This window comes from Coregonus clupeaformis, chromosome 1, assembly GCF_020615455.1.
Source record: "Coregonus clupeaformis isolate EN_2021a chromosome 1, ASM2061545v1, whole genome shotgun sequence".
Lineage (NCBI taxonomy): Eukaryota > Metazoa > Chordata > Actinopteri > Salmoniformes > Salmonidae > Coregonus > Coregonus clupeaformis.
In genome coordinates, this window is record NC_059192.1 from 83778688 (window position 1) to 83797975 (window position 19288).

A 19288-nucleotide genomic window follows, 5' to 3' on the forward strand; every position below is an offset into this window, starting at 1 on the left:
TATCACCATATAAGTACAAGTAGTTGTCCCTCTGGAAGGAAGGTAGTTGTACCGGTCATAGAGAGCACAGTTCCTGATCTGGGGACACCACTTGCAGGCCTGTCTGTCTGTGATGATCCCTGGCAGAGGTGCCATCCGTGTCTGGCCCTCCTCCTCCATGCTGTTGCCAACGTGATGCGCCAGGGTGTTCCTTAATTTCAACAGCTCTGACAGAGAGAGAAAGAGAACGAGTCAACTACAGTGCCTTGCATAAGTATTCACCCTCCTTGGCATTTTTCCTATTTTGTTGCATTACAACCTGTAATTTAAATGGATTTTTATTTGGATTTCATGTAATGGACATACACAAAATAGTCCAAATTGGTGAAGTGAAATGAAAAAAAGAACTTATTTCAAATAATAAATAACGGAAAAGTGGTGTGTGCATATGTATCCACCCCCTTTGCTATGAAGCCCCTAAATAAGATCTGGTGCAACCAATTACCCTCAGAAGTCACATAATTAGTTAAATAAAGTCCACCTGTGGGCAATCTAAGTGTCACATGATCTCAGTATATATACACCTGTTCTGAAAGGCCCCAGAGTCTGCAACACCACTAAGCAAGCAGCACCATGAAGACCAAGGAGCTCTCCAAACAGGTCAGGGACAAAGTTGTGGAGAAGTACACATCAGGGTTGGGTTCTAAAAAAATATCCGAAACTTTGAACATCCCACGGAGCACCATTAAATCCATTATTAAAAAATGGAAAGAATATGGCACCACAACAAACCTGCAAAGAGAGGGCCGCCCAACAAAACTCATGGACCAGGCAATGAGGGTATTAATCAGAGAGCCAACAAAGAGACCAAAGATAACCCTGAAGGAGCTCCAAAGCTCCACAGCGGAGATTGGAGTCTCTGTCCATAGGACCACTTTAAGCCGTACACTCTACTGAGCTGGGCTTTACAGAAGAGTGGCCAGAAAAAAGCCATTGCTTAAAGAAAATAATAAGCAAACACGTTTGGTGTTCGCCAAAAGGCATTTGGGAGACTCCCCAAACATATGGAAGAAGGTCCTCTGGTCAGATGAAACTAAAATTGAGCTTTTTGGCCATAAAGGAAAACGCTATGTCTGGCGCAAACCCAACACCTCTCATCACCCCGAGAACACCATCCCCACAGTGACGCATGGTGGTGGCAGCATCATGCTGTGGGGATGTTTTTCATCGGCAGGGACTGGGAAACTGGTCAGAATTGAAGGAATGATGGATGGTGCTAAATACAGGGAAATTCTTGAGGGAAACCTGTTTCAGTCTTCCAGAGATTTGAGACTGGGACGGAGGTTGACCTTCCAGCAGGACAATGACCCTAAGCATACTGCTAAAGCAACACTTGAGTGGTTTAAGGGGAAACATTTAAATGTCTTGGAATGGCCTAGTCAAAGCCCAGACCTCAATCCAATTGAGAATCTGTGGTATGACTTAAAGATTGCTGTACACCAGCGGAACCCATCCAACTTGAAGGAGCTGGAGCAGTTTTGCAAAAATCCCAGTGGCTAGATGTGCCAAGCTTATAGAGACATACCCCAAGAGACTTGCAGCTGCAAAAGGAGGCTCTACAAAGTATTGACTTTGGGGGGGTGAATAGTTATGCACGCTCAAGTTCTGTGTTTTTGTCTTATTTCTTGTTTGTTTCAAAAAGAAATATTTTGCATCTTCAAAGTGGTAGGCATGTTGTATAAATCAAATGATACAAACCCCCAAAAAATTCATTTGAATTCCAGGTTGTAAGGCAACAAAATACGAAAAATGCCAAGGGGGGTGAATAATTTCGCAAGCCACTGTATGGAGGTCCTGTCTCAAAATAAATCAATAAAAACTAAGTTCCCCATAGAAAACAAATTCCATATACAGTGCCTTCGGAAAGTATTCAGACCCCTTGACTTTTTCCACATTTTTTTGTTACAGCCTTATTCTAAAATTGATTAAATAAAAATCCTCAGCAATCTACACACAATACCCCATAATTTATTAAAAATTAAAAACAGAAATACCTTATTTACATAAGTATTCAGACCCTTCGCTATGAGACCCAAAATTGAGCTCAGGTGCATCCTGTTTCCATTGATCATCCTTGAGATGTTTCTACAACTTGATTGGAGTCCACCTGTGCTAAATTCAATTGATTGGACATGATTTGGAAAGGCACACACCTGTCTATATAAAGGTCCCACAGTTACAGTTCATGTCAGAGCAAAAACCAAGCCATGTGGTCGAAGGAATTGTCCGTAGAGCTCCGAAACAGGATTGGGTTGAGGCACAGATCTGGGGTAGGGTACCAAAAAATGTCTGCAGCATTGAAGGTCCCCAATAACACAGTGGCCTCCATCATTCTTAAATGGAAGAAGTTTGGAACAACCAAGAATCTTCCTAGAGCTGGCCGCCCGGCCAAACTGAGCAATCTGGGGAAAAGGGTATTGGTCAAGGAGGTGACCAGGAACCCAATGGTCACTCTGACAGAGCTCTAGAATTCCTCTGTGGAGATGGGAGAACCTTTCAGAAGGACAACCATCTCTGCAGCACTCCACCAATCAGGCCTTTATGGTAGAGTGGCCAGAAGGAAGCCACTCCTCAGTAAAAGGCACATGACAGCCTGCTTGGAGTTTGCCAAAAGGCACCTAAAGACTCTCAGACCATGAGAAACAAGATTCTCTGGTCTAATGAAAACAAGATTTAACTCTTTGGTCTGAATGGCAAGCTTCACGTCTGGAGGGAACCTGGCACCATTTTTCAGCGGCAGGGACTGGGCGACTAGTCAGGATGGAGGCAAAGATGAACAGATCAAAGTACAGAGAGATCCTTGATGAAAACCTGCTCCAGAGCGCTCAGGACCTTAGACTGGGGCGAAGGTTCACCTTCCAACCGGACTACGACCCTAAGCACACAGACAAGAAAACAAAGGAGTGGCTTCGGGACAAGTCTCTTAATGTCCTTTAGTGGCCCAGCCAGAGCCCTAACTTGAACCCGATCGAGACCTGAAAATAGCTGTGCAGCAATGCTCCCCAGCCAACCTGACAGAGCTTGAGAGGATCTGCAGAGAAGAATGGGAGAAACCCCCCAAATACAGGTGTGCTAAGCTTGTAGCGTCATACCCAAGAAGACTCGAGGCTGTACATCACTGCCAAAGGTGCTTCAACAAAGTACTGAGTAAAGGGTCTGAATACTTATGTAAATGTGATATTTCCATTTTTAATAAATTAGCAACAATTTCTAAAAACCTGTTTTTGCTTTGTCATATGGCACTGTACATCTTTTTGTGATAAGGGCTTACCTCTTCTGTCCATGTGGTTCCCGACTATAGGATGCATGTTGCCAGTCTTCAGGTAGAGCAGGAATCCTGCCTCTGCATCACTGCGTCGCTCTAAGCTCATCAGCGTGTAAAGGATGACCTGGACAACAACAATAGTATTTATTGGTTTGAGCACTGTTGCAGCCATATTGCATGGATGGTTCATAAAGCTCAGTATTTGCTATCTGACTGCCACAGACTGTGTGTGTTCGTTCCACTGGTGCAGTACCTGGCTGTGGTGTTCAATGGAGTTGGACTCTTTGCCAGTCTTCAGCTCCAAAGGCATTACCCTGTTGAGTGGAGGCCTGCCCCTGCGATGAATACGCACCCCTGCCGTCACGTCAATTTTCCCCTTCAGGCCGAAACGTGGCGACCAAATGTTTTCCTCGATGTCCACAAAGTCTGTGACAGTGATGCTGCATGCTGAGTCCTGCCTGCTCAGTGCCCCGTCACTTGGCCTGTGTGTGGGGAGCACCAACATTTTTTTAATGACAGTCTGTCAAAGATTATTTTTTATTTTTTAAGATATAGAATGGAGAATCAAATTCATTTGTCCAGTAGACAGAGAGGGGTGGGGTGAGTTGGTACTACTCACAATTTGAGAGTTAACAGTTTCTTGCCTGCCTGTGGAGAGGTGTGAAGGTAATCTCTGGCCCATTCTGTCAGTGCAGGCAGGTACTCCCAAATCTCCTGCTTCATGTCCTCCTGAGTCAGTTTCAGTGTGTACCTATGAGGGGGATGGAGAAGAATCACAATAAAACCCACACTTAAAGCTGCAATATGTAACTTTTTGGGCAACCCAACCAAATTCACATAGAATTGTGGGTTATAGATCTGTCATTGAAAGCAAGTCTAACAAGCAGTACATTTGTTCAATGTGCGCTATTTCTAGGCTTCCCGTGCTTAAGTTTTTGTGTCTTTTACTTTCGGTTTTGTTCACCAGCTTCAAACAGGTGAAAATACAATATCTTTGGATATGGAAAATATATTTCCCAGCGGTTTAGATGGTACAATGATTCTCTACACTATACTTGCTTGTTTAGAATTTTAGCAACCAGGAAATGGAGGTGCAATTTCTGCATATTGCACCTTTAAAGGTATACTTCGGAATTTTGGCAATGAAGCCCTTTATCTACTTCCCCAGAGTCAGATGAACTTACAGATACAATTTTTAATGTCTCTGCATCCAGTATGAAGGCATGCTAGCAGTTAGCAATTGCGCTGACGCTAGTTAGTAACTTCCTTCAAACTGCACGCAGAGACATACAAATGTTATCTACGAGTTCATCGGACTCGGGGGAAGTAGATAAAGGGCTTCATTGGGAAAATCCTGAAGTATCCCTTTAACATTTCCTAAGAAACTCCCAATATCAATGTATGAATTATGATGGTATGGTATAGCATAATGACTCTTACATGTCTCCCAGGTAGTTGGGGCTGAGGAGGGCTTGGTTGGCCAGCAGTTGCAGCCTTTCCATAGAGAAGTCTCCAGACATTGCAGCTTTCTGGAAGATTTCATGAACTATCGTACCGTTCAGCATCTGTTTGGAGCCTCCGTCGAAACTCTAAGGCAAAGGTGAGGATTACATATCATTATAACAAGGTCGGTCAATCAATTCATAAACAGATAGACGAACTTAGCCTGGTATTTCATGGCCATACCTTGAACATTTCTCCCAGCACGGCCCGTCTCATGCAGCGGATCCCGCTGGCGATGCTAGTGCCAGATATGAGCACGTCAGGGAGAAGCACCAAGAATCCTGACTCCCTGTCTATCAGCCAGATCCCTGAGACACATTGGCCCTCCAGGTGAACCACATCACCCCTTGACACTGGTGTCGACTCCCTAGAGAAGGCAAGACATACTATTATTTTCACATGATCTATATTGTCTGTCTGAAAATAAACTTGAGCAATATTACCCAGAATCATGTACCAACATGTGCAAAAAAATATATTGAGGTTGATACACCTAGTGTACAAAACATTAAGAACACCTTCCTAATATTGACTTGCAACCCCCCTTCTGCCACAAGAACAGCCTCAATTCGTCAGTGCATGGACTCCACAAGGTGTCGAACGCGTTCCACAGGGATGCTGGCCCATGTTGACTCCAATGCTTCCCACAGTTGTGTCAGGTTGGCTGGATGTCCTTTGGGTGGTGGACCATTCTTGAGACACACGGGAAACTGTTGAGCATGAGTAAGCCAGCAGCGTTGCAGTTTTTGACACAAACCGGTGTGCCTGGCATCTACTACCATACCCTGTTCAAAAGGCACTTAAATATTTTGTCTTGCCCATTCACCCTCAATGACACACATATACAATCCATGTCTCAAGGCTTAATTATTATTTTTTTTACCTGTCCCCTCCCCTTCATCTACACTGATTGAAGTGGATTTAACAAGTGACATTAAGGGAACATAGCTTCACCTCAATACACCTGGTCAGTATGTGTCATGGAAAGAGCAGGTGTTTTTAATGTTTTTTCCACTCATTTGGGTATATAAAATAATTCAAAAATAATGTATTGTGCAGAAAATTACCATCCATCCTTCAGAATGCAGATCTCAGTAGGATGGGAGGTCTTGGAGGCAGTGATGGTCAGATGTTTCTCCACAGAGCCACGATCACCATGGACCTCCTGCACATCTAGTATCCAGTAGCGGTTGTGCAGCCCAGTAGTCAGAATAACATGGTCTGGGATGCCTTTCCTTTTACTGGTTAGTGAAATAAACAACAAAAAGGGTCATTTCTTCAAATTTCACTCCATACCAGGAAAAAGGCATTTCAGGCATATAAAAAAGTATATGCCTAGTAAGTTAGATGTGCTCATCATACCCAGCATTGGATTTCTCCTTCTTAGTGTTACTGAAGCTCTCCTCCATTTTGTCGTCAAACCAGTTGTCCTCCAGCCCCTCCAGGTGGTCTTCTGATGATGTGACTCCTTTCCCGTCAGTGCCACAGTCTCTGACAGCACTGCTTTCAACTTCCATTAAGCTCTTATTGGGATTGGGTGGACACGGAAGTCTAGTTTTTCCATTCCTTACAGGGACACTACTAGGCTTCTCACAGCTAGGAGAGATCACATGCCCACCGCTTGTATTCAAGTCTGTGGGGCAGCTATTGTATTCTGTGGCGTCTTTCTGTTCTGTAATGACAGTAAAAGCACACTCCTCTTCACATTCACTCAAGCTGCTGGGGAGAGAGCTCTCATTAGAGGACAAGGACAAAGCTCTTTTGACAGACAGTGGCTTTAATGATGGCACTACGTTTCCCATCTTCTCCTTGGCTCTTGATGTCAATACACTGCAACCTTCAAAGAGTATCTGATCAGCCTTGGATGGCTTTCTGCTATTCACAGCTTTGCCAACTAGGCCTGTGCCCTGCTGGGATTTAGTACATTTGGAGTTTTGAGTGTCACCAATGACCTGCAAGCATTCGCTCAGGAAGTCCTCTCCATGAAGGAGAGACTTCTGCAGAGGGCTAATGAAGGGCCTCTTTACTGGTATGGTTTTGGGACGCTTGACAACCTGCACGTCATCGGGACTTAACAGTCTTTTCACAGAGCAACGCTGCATGCTACTGTTCTTGGTGCCCGTCTGTACCTGGGGTGGGGGACTGATCTTACTCCTCAGGGAGAACATAGCTGCCTTGGGAGAATTTTCCCTTATTAAGCTGCCCCCTTTGGAGCGCGGGCTGCGGCAGATAGGAGAGAGATGCCCACCTTCAGGCCTGCTGGCAGGGTGAGAGGTTCTGATCTGGCTGTCGGGGGTCTCTGGGACAGATAAGGGGTCAAAAGAGAGGGGAGAATTTTCAATGCCCCCCAGGACACTGCGCTTGTTAGAGGTGACATTTGAGGAGTCTGTCTCAGTTATGCTGCATATAGTTTTCTTTGAGGGAGGCGTTGACTCCTGAAACCAAGGTCAGACTTAAGTTTGTCAACAATTCTACACAGAGTGAGGATAATTCAATAAGAAAGAGTAAAGGCGTCAGCATGCTCACATACTCACTTAAAAAGACCTTAGCTCGATAAAGGAGAAAAAAGCAACAATAATACCGTTTGTCCATTGAGACAAAATAGTCAGAAGATAACTCAAGACTCACCTTGAGCTTCTTCGGGTAGAAAAATGAAGAGAGTGTCTTCTGATGGCCTCCAATTACCTGGAGCAAAGTACAGCAAATTAACAGAGAGACTTTGTGGTGTTAGGGGAAAGGGGGATACCTAGTCAGTTGTACAACAATGCATTCACTGAAATGTGTCTTCCGCATTTAACCCAACCCCTCCGAATCAGTTATTATATTGTAATGAGACAAAATATCCACAGGAAAGTATTATTAAACAGACTTGGTAAAAAACGGGTACTAGTGCATTCATATGTCTATCACCTGAAGCATGTGCACAAACAATTAAAAACATGTATTTACATTGTGTGCGCATGCTTCAGGTGAAATCTGAACGTTTTTAAAGGTATGTTGGGTTATACTTTTCCTGTGGACATTTTATCTCAAATTTCCAGCAGCATAAGGAACAACCACCCAGACAACCAGTAGAGGAAGTAACTAAAAGTATGACAATATATCTAGCTAGCTACTCCCGAAAGGTCGCTGATTCGAATACCCGAGCCGACAAGGTGAAAAAAATAACATTAGGTTAAATGCCTTGCTCAAGGGCACATCGACCTAATTTGTTCCAGGGGCGCCGTACTACAATAGTGACCCTGTACAACAACACATTTCACTGCACCTATCCGGTGTGACTATAAAAATATACAATGCATTCGGAAGGTATTCAGACCCCTTGACTTTTTCCACATTTTGTTACGTTACAAGCTTATTCTAAAATTGATTCAATTGTTTCCCCTCAATCTACACACAATACCCCATAATGACAAAGCAAAAACACGTTTAGAATTTTTTGCAAATTTATAAATAAACAGAAAAATCACATTTACATAAGTATTCAGACCCTTTACGCAGTACTTTGTTGAAGCACCTTTGGCAGCAATTACAGCCTTGATTCTTCTTGGGTATGCTGCTACAAGCTTGGCACACCTGTATTTGGGGAGTTTCTCCCATTCTTCTCTGCAGATCCTCTCAAGCTCTGTCAGGTTGGATGGGGAGCGTCGTTGCACAGCTATTTTCAGGTCTCTCCAGAGATGTTAGATCGGGTTCAAGTCCGGGCTCTGGCTGGGCCACTCAAGGACATTCAGAGACTTGTCCCGAAGCCACTCCTGCGTTGTCTAGGCTGTATGCTTAGGGTCGTTGTCCTGTTGGAAGGTGAACCTTCGTCCCTAGTCTGAGGTCCTGAGCACTCTGGAGCAGGTTTTCATCAAGGATCTCTCTGTACTTTGCTCCGTTCATCTTTTCTTTAGGAAAATTTGGCACCGGACAACATGACAGGGAAGACTTTAATTTACCGGACATTTCAGAAATTTTACAGACATCCGTATGCATTCAGAGCCGACCTGGCGCAGCCAGTGACATCAATAAACGAGGCCAAATGAGACATTAACAAATGACAAAAACACTATTCCTTGTGTTTCAATGTGTAGCATACGCAAAACTTGAGACTTTTTTTTTTGGCTACTTTCCTAAAATACTAATTGTCCACCTCAAGGTTCAGCTGTCAGAGATTTGAGTACTAAATGAATCAGGGCATTGCATGCATAGTCCTATAGGCTTAGGTGTCCACTGTATGAGATGTACACTACCAGTCAAAAGTTTGGACACACCTACTCATTCAAGGGTTTTACTTTATTTTTACATTGTAGAATAATAGTGAATACATCAAAACTATGAAATAACACATATGGAATCATGTAGTAACCAAAAAAGTGTTAAACAAATCAAAATATATTTTATATTTGAGATTCTTCAAATAGGCACCCTTTGCCTTGATGACAGCGTTGCACACGCTTGGCATTCTCTCAACCAGCTTCATGACGTAGTCACCTGGAATGCATTTCAATTAACAGGTGTGCCTTGTTAAAAGTTAATTTGTGGAATTTATTTATGATGTAACTGGCTCTCATGAGGACCACCACAGGAATGGAAGACCCAGAGTTACCTCTGCTGCAGAGGATAAGTTAATTAGAGTTACCAGCCTCAGAAATTGCAGCCCAAATAAATGCTTCACAGAGTTCAAGTAACAGACACATCTCAACATCAACTGTTCAGAGGAGACTATGTGATTCAGGCCTTCATGGTCGAATTTCTGCAAAGAAACCACTATTAAAGGACACCAATAATAAGAGATTTGCTTGGGCCAAGAAAAACAAGCAATGGACATTAGACTGGTGGAAATTTGTCCTTCGGTCTGGAGTCCAAATTTGAGATTTTTGGTTCCAACCGCTGTGTCTTTGTGAGATGCGTGTGGGTGAACGGATGATCTTCACATGTGTATTTCCCACCGTAAAGCATGGAGGAAGTGGTGTTATGGCGTGGGGGTGCTTTGCTGGTGACACTGTGATTTATTTAGAATTCAAGGCACACTTAACCAGCATGGCTACCACAGCATTCTGCAGCGATACGCCATCCCATCTGGTTTGGGCTTCGTGGGGCTATCATTTGTTTTTCAACAGGACAATGACCCAACACACCTCTAGGCTGTGTAAGGGCTATTTGACCAAGAAGGAGAGTGATGGAGTGCTGCATCAGATGACCTGGCCTCCACAATCCCCCGTTTGAATACTTTTTTCCTCAATCTACACACAATACCCCCTAATGACAAAGCAAAAACAGGATTTTAGAAATTTTTGCAAATCTGTCATAAAAGATATCCCTGAAATATCACATTTACATAAGTATTCAGACCCTTTACTCAGTACTTTGTTGAAGCACCTTTGGCAGCGATTACAGTATCGAGTCTTCTTGGGTATGACGCTACAAGTTTGGCACACCTGTATTTGGGAAGTTTCTCCCATTCTTCTCTGCAGGTCCTCTCAAGCTCTGTCAGGTTGGATGGGGAGTGTTGCTGCACAGCTATTTTCAAGTCTCTCCAGAGATGTTTGATCGGGTTCAAGTCTGGACTCTGGCTGGGCCACTCAAGGACATTCAGAGACTTGTCCCGAAGCCACTCCTGCATTGTCTTGGCTGTGTGCTTAGGGTCATTATCCTGTTGGAAGGTAAACCTTCACCCCGGTCTGAGGTCCCGAGCGCTCTGGAGCAGGTTTTCATTAAGGATCGCTCGGTACTTTGCTCTGTTCATCTTTGCCTCCATCCTGACTAGTCTCCTAGTACCTGCAGCTGAAAAACATCCCCACAGCATGATGCTGCTACCACCATGCTTCACCGTAGGGATGGTGCCAGGTTTCCTCCAGACGTGACACTTGCCATTCAGGCCAAAGAGTTCAATCTTGGTTTCATCAGACCAGAAAATCTTGTTTCTCATGGTCTGAGAGTCTTTAGGTGCCTTTTGGCAAACTCCATGTGGGCTGTCATGTGCCTTTTATTGAAGAGTGGCTTCCTTCTGGCCACTCTACCATAAAGGTCTGATTGGTGTAGTGCTGCAGAGATGGTTGTCCTTCTGGAAGGTTCTCCCATCTCCACAGAGGAACTCTAGAGCTCTGTCAGAGTGACCATCGGATTCTCGGTCACCTCCCTGACCAAGGCCCTTCTCCCCCGATTGCTCAGTTTGGCCGGGCTGCCAGATTTAGGAAGAGTCTTCTTCCATTTAAGAATAATGGAGGCCACTGTGTTATTGGTGGGCATCTCTCTCCTATCCTGTCCCGGAGCTCAACTGACAATTAGTTCCACCTCATGGCTTGGTTATTGCTGTGACATGCACTGTCAACTGTGGGACCTTATATAGACAGGTGTGTGCCTTTCCAAATCATGTCCAATCAATTGAATTTAGCACAGTTGGACTCCAATCAAGTTGTAGAAACATCTCAAGGATGATCAATGGAAACAGGATGCACCTGAGCTCAATTTCGAGTCTCATAGCAAAGGGTCTGAATACTTATGTAAATGTGATATTTCCGTTTTTATTTTTAATACATTTGCAAAAATGTCTAAAAACCTTTTTTCGCTTTGTCATTATGGGGTATTGTGCGTAGATTGATGAGGATTTTTATTTATTTAATCCATTTCAGACTAAGGCTGTAATGTAACAAAATGTGGAAAAAAGTAAAGGGGTCTGAATACTTTCCGAAGGCACTGTATAGCCTATATCTATAAAGGAAGAGAAGCTTCGGCCTAACCCCAGAGAGATATGCCGTTGCATGTTACAACACCGACATGCAATTATTTATGTCAGGTGGCTACTGCATCTGCTATACAGATAGAAGTACAGAAGGAGGCTAATTCGTTAATTTTAGATCCAAATATTTTTCATAAAAGATAAGCATTATATTGTTAGATTATAGGAGTAACTCTGGTAGGCCTGAAACAGACTTCCTCACCTCAAGTTCAATTGTTAGTCAGTTGGAGCGCCAGATCACACTGCCTTCATATTATAGGCCTGCAGTAGCTAAATAATAGCCATACCTTCACAAACGTTTACACATTGATTAGGGTAATATCAAAAGTAAGTCAAGCCATTGTTTATAGGTAAATTATATAAACTGGGTGGTTCAAGCCTTGAATGCTGATTGGCTGAAAGCTGTGGTATATCAGACCGTATACCACGGGTATGACCCAAAATATATTTACGTTGGTAACCAGTTTTTAAAAGCAATAAGGCACCTCCGGGGTATGTGGTATATGGCCAATATACCACAGCTAAGGGCTGTGTCCAGGCACTCCGAGTTGCGTTGTGCATAAGAACAGCACTTAGCCATGGTACATTAGACATATACCACACCCCCTCAGGCTTTATTGCTTAAATAATGCCCTGTTTACATCGTGACGTATTTCATTATGCCATTCAGCATGTACACCTCCTCTGGCATTTTTGCTTAAATATGATCAGAACATAACATGTAAACCAGGGAAAAAACATTACCCTGCCCTGTGCCCAATAAAAAAAAAAAAAAAAAACACACAACCCTCCCCAAAGCTAAAAAAAAAAAAAAATGTTTGACAACCCTTGGACCACCCCTCCCCCCAGTGAATTTCAATCTGTCGCTTACTGTTGTAGTTTTGCACAGATCCACACAGTTATGGGTGCCTCTATCGACAAAACTCCACTTCCCGAGTTAGGCTTACACACAGGTGCTCGGAGCACGCAACATAGCTAATTAGCAAAGGTGGTCGCCTCTTTTCTTCTGTAAACAAGCACTGTAAAATTGAGAAATGGCCATGTGGGAACACTGGTGTGTATCATTTATTTGTGTATGTACAGTGAGGGAAAAAAGTATTTGATCCCCTGCTGATTTTGTACGTTTGCCCACTGACAAAGAAATGATCAGTCTATAATTTTAATGGTAGGTTTATTTGAACAGTGAGAGACAGAATAACAACAACAAAATCCAGAAAAAACGCATGTCAAAAATGTGATAAATTGATTTGCATTTTAATGAGGGAAATAAGTATTTGACCGCCTCTCAATCAGAAAGATTTCTGGCTCCCAGGTGTCTTTTATACAGGTAACGAGCTGAGATTAGGAGCACACTCTTAAAGGGAGTGCTCCTAATCTCAGTTTGTTACCCGTATAAAAGACATATGTCCACAGAAGCAATCAATCAGATTCCAAACTCTCCACCATGGCCAAGACCAAAGAGCTCTCCAAGGATGTCAGGGACAAGATTGTAGACCTACACAAGGCTGGAATGGGCTACAAGACCATCGCCAAGCAGCTTGGTGAGAAGGTGACAACAGTTGGTGCGATTATTCGCAAATTGAAGAAACACAAAAAACTGTCAATCTCCCTCGGCCTGGGGCTCCATGCAAGATCTCACCTCGTGGAGTTGCAATGATCATGAGAACGGTGAGGAATCAGCCCAGAACTACACAGGCGGATCTTGTCAATGATCTCAAGGCAGCTGGGACCATAGTCACCAAGAAAACAAATGGTAACACACTACGCCGTGAAGGACTGAAATCCTGCAGCGCCCGCAAGGTCCCCCTGCTCAAGAAAGCACATATACATGCCCATCTGAAGTTTGACAATGAACATCTGAATGATTCAGAGGAGAACTGGGCGAAAGTGTTGTGGTAAGATGAGACCAAAATGGAGCTCTTTGGCATCAACTCAACTTGCCGTGTTTGGAGGAGGAGGAATGCTGCCTATGACCCCAAGAACACCATCCCCACCGTCAAACATGGAGGTGGAAACATTATGCTTTTGGGTGTTTTTCTGCTAAGGGGACAGGACAACTTCACCGCATCAAAGGGACGATGGACGGGGCCATGTACCGTCAAATCTTGGGTGAGAACCTCCTTCCCTCAGCCAGGGCATTGAAAATGAGTCGTGGATGGGTATTCCAGCATGACAATGACCCAAAACACACGGCCAAGGCAACAAAGGAGTGGCTCAAGAAGAAGCACATTAAGGTCCTGGAGTGGCCTAGCCAGTCTCCAGACCTCAATTCCATAGAAAATCTGTGGTGGGAGCTGAAGGTTCGAGTTGCCGAACGTCAGCCTCGAAACCTTAATGACTTGGAGAAGATCTGCAAAGAGGAGTGGGACAAATTCCCTCCTGAGATTTGTGCAAACCTTGTGGCCAACTACAAGCAACGTCTGACCTCTGTGAATGCCAACAAGGGTTTTGCCCCATAGTACTAAGTCATGTTTTGCAGAGGGGTCAAATACTTATTTCCCCTCATTAAAATGCAAATAATTTATAACATTTTTGACATGCTTTTTTCAGGATTTTTTTGTTGTTATTCTGTCTCTCACTGTTCAAATAAACCTACCATTAAAATGATAGACTGATCATTTCTTTGTCAGTGGGCAAATGTACAAAATCAGCAAGGGATCATACTTTTTTCCCTCACTGTATGTGTATATATATATACATACACACATACACAGTTGAAGTGCACCAGTCCCTCCTGCAGCAAAGCACCCCCACAGCATGATGCTGCCACCCCTGTGCTTCACAGTTGGGATGGTGTTCTTCAGCTTGCAAGCGACCCCCTTTTCCCTCCAAACATAACGAAGGTCATTATGGCCAAACAGTTCTATTTTTGTTTAATCAAACCAGAGTACATTTCTCCAAAAAGTAAGATCTTTGTCCCCATGTGCAGTTGCAAACCGTAGTCTGTCTTTTTTATGGCGGTTTTGGAGCAGTGGCTTCTTCCTTGCTGAGCGGCCTTTCAGGTTATGTCGATATAGGACTCGTTTTACTGTGGATATAGATACTTTTGTACCTGTTTCCTCCAGCGTCTTCACAAGGTCCTTTGCTGTTGTTCTGGGATTGATTTGCACTGTTCACACCAAAGTACGTTCATCTCTAGGAGACAGAACGCGTTTCCTTCCTGAGCGGTATGACGGCTGCGTGGTCCCATGGTGTTTATACTTGTGTACTATTGTTTGTACAGATGAACGTGGTACCTTCAGCCGTTTGGAAATTGCTCCCAAGGATGAACCAGACTTGTGGAGGTCTACAATTCATTTTCCTGAGGTCTTGGCTGATTTCTTTGGATTTTCCCATGATGTCAAGCAAAGAGGCACTGAGTTTGAAGGTAGGCCTTGAAATACATCCACAGGTACACCTCCAATTGACTCAAATTATGTAAATTAGCCTATCAGAAGCTGTTTTCCAAGCTGTTTAAAAGGCACAGTCAACTTAGTGTATGTAAACTTCTGACCCACTGGAATTGTGATACAGTGAATTATAAGTGAAATAATCTGTCTGTAAACAATTGTTGGAAAAATTACTTGTGTCATGCACAAAGTAGATGTCTTAACCGACTTGCCAAAACTATAGTTTGTTATTAAGAAATTTGTGGAATGGTTGAAAAACGAATTTTAATGACTCCACCCTAAGTGTATGTAAACTTCCGACTTCAACTGTATGTATGATATATATATATAACCATTCAAAAGTTGAGTCACTTAGACATTTCCTTGTTTTCGAAAGAAAAGCAACTTTTTTGTCCATTAAAATAACAAATTGATCAGAAATACAGTGTAGACATTGTTAATGTTGTAAATGGCTATTGTAGCTGGAAACGGCTGCTTTTTAATGGAATATCTACATAGGTGTACAGAGGCCCATTATCAGCAACCATCAGTCCTGTGTTCCAATGGCACGTTGTGTTTGCTAATCCAAGTTTATCATTTTAAAAGGCTAATTGATCATTAGAAAACCCTTTTGCAATTATGTTTGCACACCTGAAAAGGCAGAGTTGCAAATAAGCCATATCTCAGACTGGCCAATAAAAAGAAAAGATTAAGATGGGCAAAAGAACACAGACACTGGACTTTTTCTTAGCAACTCTGCTTAGGTCAGCATCCCGGAGTCGCCTCTTCACTGTTGACGTTGAGACTGGTGTTTTGCGGGTACTATTTAATGAAGCTGCCAGTTGAGGACCTGTGAGGCATCTGTTTCTCAAACTAGACACTAATGTATTTGTCCTCTTGCTCAGTTGTGCACCGGGGCCTCCTACTCCTCTTTCTATTCTGGTTAGAGCCAGTATGCGCTGTTCTGTGAATGGAGTAGTACACAGCGTTGTACGAGATCTTCAGTTTCTTGGCAATTTCTCGCATGGAATACCCTTAATTTGTCAGAACAATAATAGACTGACGAGTTTCAGAAGAAAGTTATTTGTTTCTGGCCATTTTGAGCCTGTAATCGAACCCACAATTGCTGATGCGCCAGATACTCAACTAGTCTCAAGGAGGCCAGTTTTATTGCTTCTTTAAATCAGCACAACAGTTTTCAGCTGTGCTAACATAATTGCAAAAGGGTTTTCTAATGATCAATTAGCCTTTTAAAATGATAAACTTGGATTAGCAAACACAACGTGCCATTGGAACACAGGACTGATGGTTGCTGATAATGGGCCTCTGTACGCCTATGTAGATATTCCATTAAAAAGCAGCCGTTTCCAGCTTAAATAGCCATTTACATCATTAACAATGTCTACACTGTATTTCTGATCAATTTGATGTTATTTTAATGGACAAAAAATTTGATTTTCTTTCAAAAACAAGGACATTTCTAAGTGACCCCAAACTTTTGAACGGTAGTGGTAGAAATAGTGTGATATATATATATATATATAATTATTATTTTTAACCAAATACAAACATACACATACTTACAGCAACTTACAGATGCACACAATTAAGTGATAATGCCCGAGAAGGCGGTGTTTGGAGGTAATATTGGCACGGGTGTTGTTAGGCCTGATACGAAGTTGAGGGCCGGCAAACCGTGCCAATATATCCTCCAAACACCAGCTTCGAGGGCATTATCACTTTTATACAATGGGTTACCAACATATTCAAATAATGATTTACATATTTTCATTAAAACTGTTATTTTGATGAATTTATTCATACTATTTCATCCTTCCACAAGATATAGTCCCGACAAATCTAGGGTTGCTACCCAAGCCGGTCGTTCGTTCTATCGGTTCGGTTGCCAGAGACGCGACCCAGTCGTTCAGTCTTTTTGTTCTGTATGGACGCTTCCCAGTCATTCGTTCTAAATGTTCCATTGCCATTCTGGTTGGCAACGTTCTTATCCCTTGCTTGCTAGCTAGCCAACTACGGCTAACTTACAGTCAAGTCAAACAGTGCAGCCAGAATAACAACAGTAGCTGCATTTGCATTTGTTAAAGCTGTTTTCTAGTGATATTTATTTGGACACATCCATAACAATAAGCTAATGAGGCGCGATTTCACCTGGCTTAGAAAATGTGCTCTTGGGGCCTCCGAGCGGCGTAGCGGTCTAAGGCACTGCATTGCAGTGCTTGAGGCATCACTACAGATCCGGGTTCGATCCCGGGCTGTGTCGCAGCCGGCCGCGACCGGGAGACCCATGAGGCGGCGCACAATTGGCCCAGCGTCGTCCGGGTTAGGGGAGGGTTTGGCCGGCCGGGATGTCCTTGTCCCATGGCTCTCGACCGTCGCCTCTCCCGAGTCCGTACGGGAGTTGCAGCGATGGGACAAGACTAACTACCAATTGGATATCACGAAATTGGGGAGAAAAAAGGGGTAAAAAGTACAAAAAATAAAGTGCTCTCTCGTCAGGACACTTATTCAGAGGAGCTAGCCAACAACACAGCAAACACAATCACTTCAAACTGAAGTTAGAAACACTGCAATCTAGCTGCACTTCGTTTCATTTGACCTTTTATCAATTGACATTTCTTTGTAATAATCCATGAAAAACAATGTCAGCTGATTCATGATTTCGACTGGCTGAGAAGCGCTGCCTGCCTGCCTGTCTCATGCTGACTCCCGACATGTTCATTGCTATGGGTCAGCTGGGGATCGAATTTGAATATTGAAACAATGTTGCAAATGTCAGCAAGACAAACAGCAAGGTTTATACAAATCTTCGCTGTTGAAAATGAAATGTTAGTCTAAAAGAAATTTGAGATAATGTCTAGATGCTTTTCATTGTGGAGATCAAGTTTATAAATTGCTGGGTTGATGAGACAGTGGACTGCGCAGTCAGATGGAACAGAGTAAATAGGCATTTTAATGTCAGATTTAGCCAGTGGTAATTTGTGGAATAGACACCGGCTGGAATGCGGTTTTAACCAATCAGCATTCGGGATTAGACCCACCCATTGTATAAAAAATGACTACATCTCCTATGCCCAGACCCGCATACTCACACCACCATTACTAGTGCCTGCATAATTTTTTGGCCACATGGCCTTAAATTGTACAAATTAGCTTTTCTCGGTTGGCCATCAATAATACATTATTCGATTTTTCCATTGTGTTAATGAAGGCGGATTTATTGATTTTAATATACGTTTTTTCAACCTAAGAGAATCGTCCGGCCCATTGGGTATCTCACTACACCCCAATGTTTTGAAATATGCAGGTGTGTCTTAACCGTTTGTTTTTTGAAAATGATTTCTTAATGATATGAAAGCAGGTCCTTATGCTTACAAAACCATACCCCAAGTGACGCGTGTTAATGTTCAGATTGAGCTTCGGGGCTCTTAACAAAACTCCCCCACACAGAAAATGACTTAGTCCAATGACTGACTTAGCTATGTGTAATGTATTGGAACTGAGAGCTACTTATTAATGTGACAGCTATTACTTTTACATGCATCATTAAGGGAGCAAATACTCACAGAGTTCTTCTTCAACTTGGTCCTCTGCATTGTAACGTTAGAGATCTGACGACTTGCAGGTGTGTTTAGAGGATAGCTAACTTAGATGACTAGCTATAGATAGCTGCAGCTAACCTGAGAGGCTAAATTACTTTAGCTAACGCGTCAACGTTATTGGTTTTAGTCAAGGCAAGCTTACATGTTTCGTTAGCTAGATCCTTGCTGGAAACGTATCACTTCACTAATCACATATACATCTCAAATGCCTACCGGTTAGATATATAATAGGTAGCCAACAAAGTCAAAAGATTTGACTTGGCTAGCCAGCTAGTTCAGGTTATTTCATTCGTTGTCAGCAGTGCTTTTCTTGTTATTTTTCGCGCTAAACGCGTTATTGGTAGTTACGACAGAGATGGAAGTAGAAGCAAGACACCCCCACTCGATAATATTTCTTCTTCTGTGGGTTTTATGGCAGACTACAACCCAAAAATGTGTATTACCGCCACCAACAGGACGGGGTTGAAAAAACTAATGTAAAAATAAAACCAATACGTGATAGGGAAAATTAACTTCATCCACTCAAAATTAAACAATAGTAAAAAAACACATTGACAAAACCAAAACCCCAAAACTCCCACTTCTTCCTTCCTTAAAATCTTCATATCTCCCTTCTCAGACCTGAGAAGGTGGTACGGCTTGTGACAATACTCCATGCAACTCCACTGCCGAGAAGTCTTTCAGTTCAAGGAACCGTTCCGCCGCATCCACAATGATATCTATTTTCCTGGACTTCCTCTCCACCTTGGCAGTGCCATTAATCACCATA

The 19288-nt window shown here is 42.9% G+C and overlaps 1 protein-coding gene across 1 annotated transcript in view; it reads right to left on the minus strand.

Moving 5' to 3' along the window:
- The window catches only part of dna2 (DNA replication helicase/nuclease 2), a 25345-nt gene extending 6453 nt beyond the window's left edge, over positions 1-18892 (minus strand). Inside the window, exons 1-10 of the mRNA XM_041888469.1 lie at positions 18484-18892; positions 7436-7492; positions 6170-7242; positions 5875-6048; positions 4991-5174; positions 4745-4893; positions 3924-4055; positions 3558-3786; positions 3311-3428; positions 53-206 (exon numbers count right to left, since the gene is read on the minus strand). Of these exons, the coding sequence (XP_041744403.1) occupies positions 53-206; positions 3311-3428; positions 3558-3786; positions 3924-4055; positions 4745-4893; positions 4991-5174; positions 5875-6048; positions 6170-7242; positions 7436-7492; positions 18484-18513 (2300 nt within the window). The 5' untranslated portion in view covers positions 18514-18892. The remainder of the gene's footprint in view (positions 1-52; positions 207-3310; positions 3429-3557; positions 3787-3923; positions 4056-4744; positions 4894-4990; positions 5175-5874; positions 6049-6169; positions 7243-7435; positions 7493-18483) is intronic.
- Between the last annotated feature and the right edge of the window lie 396 nt (positions 18893-19288).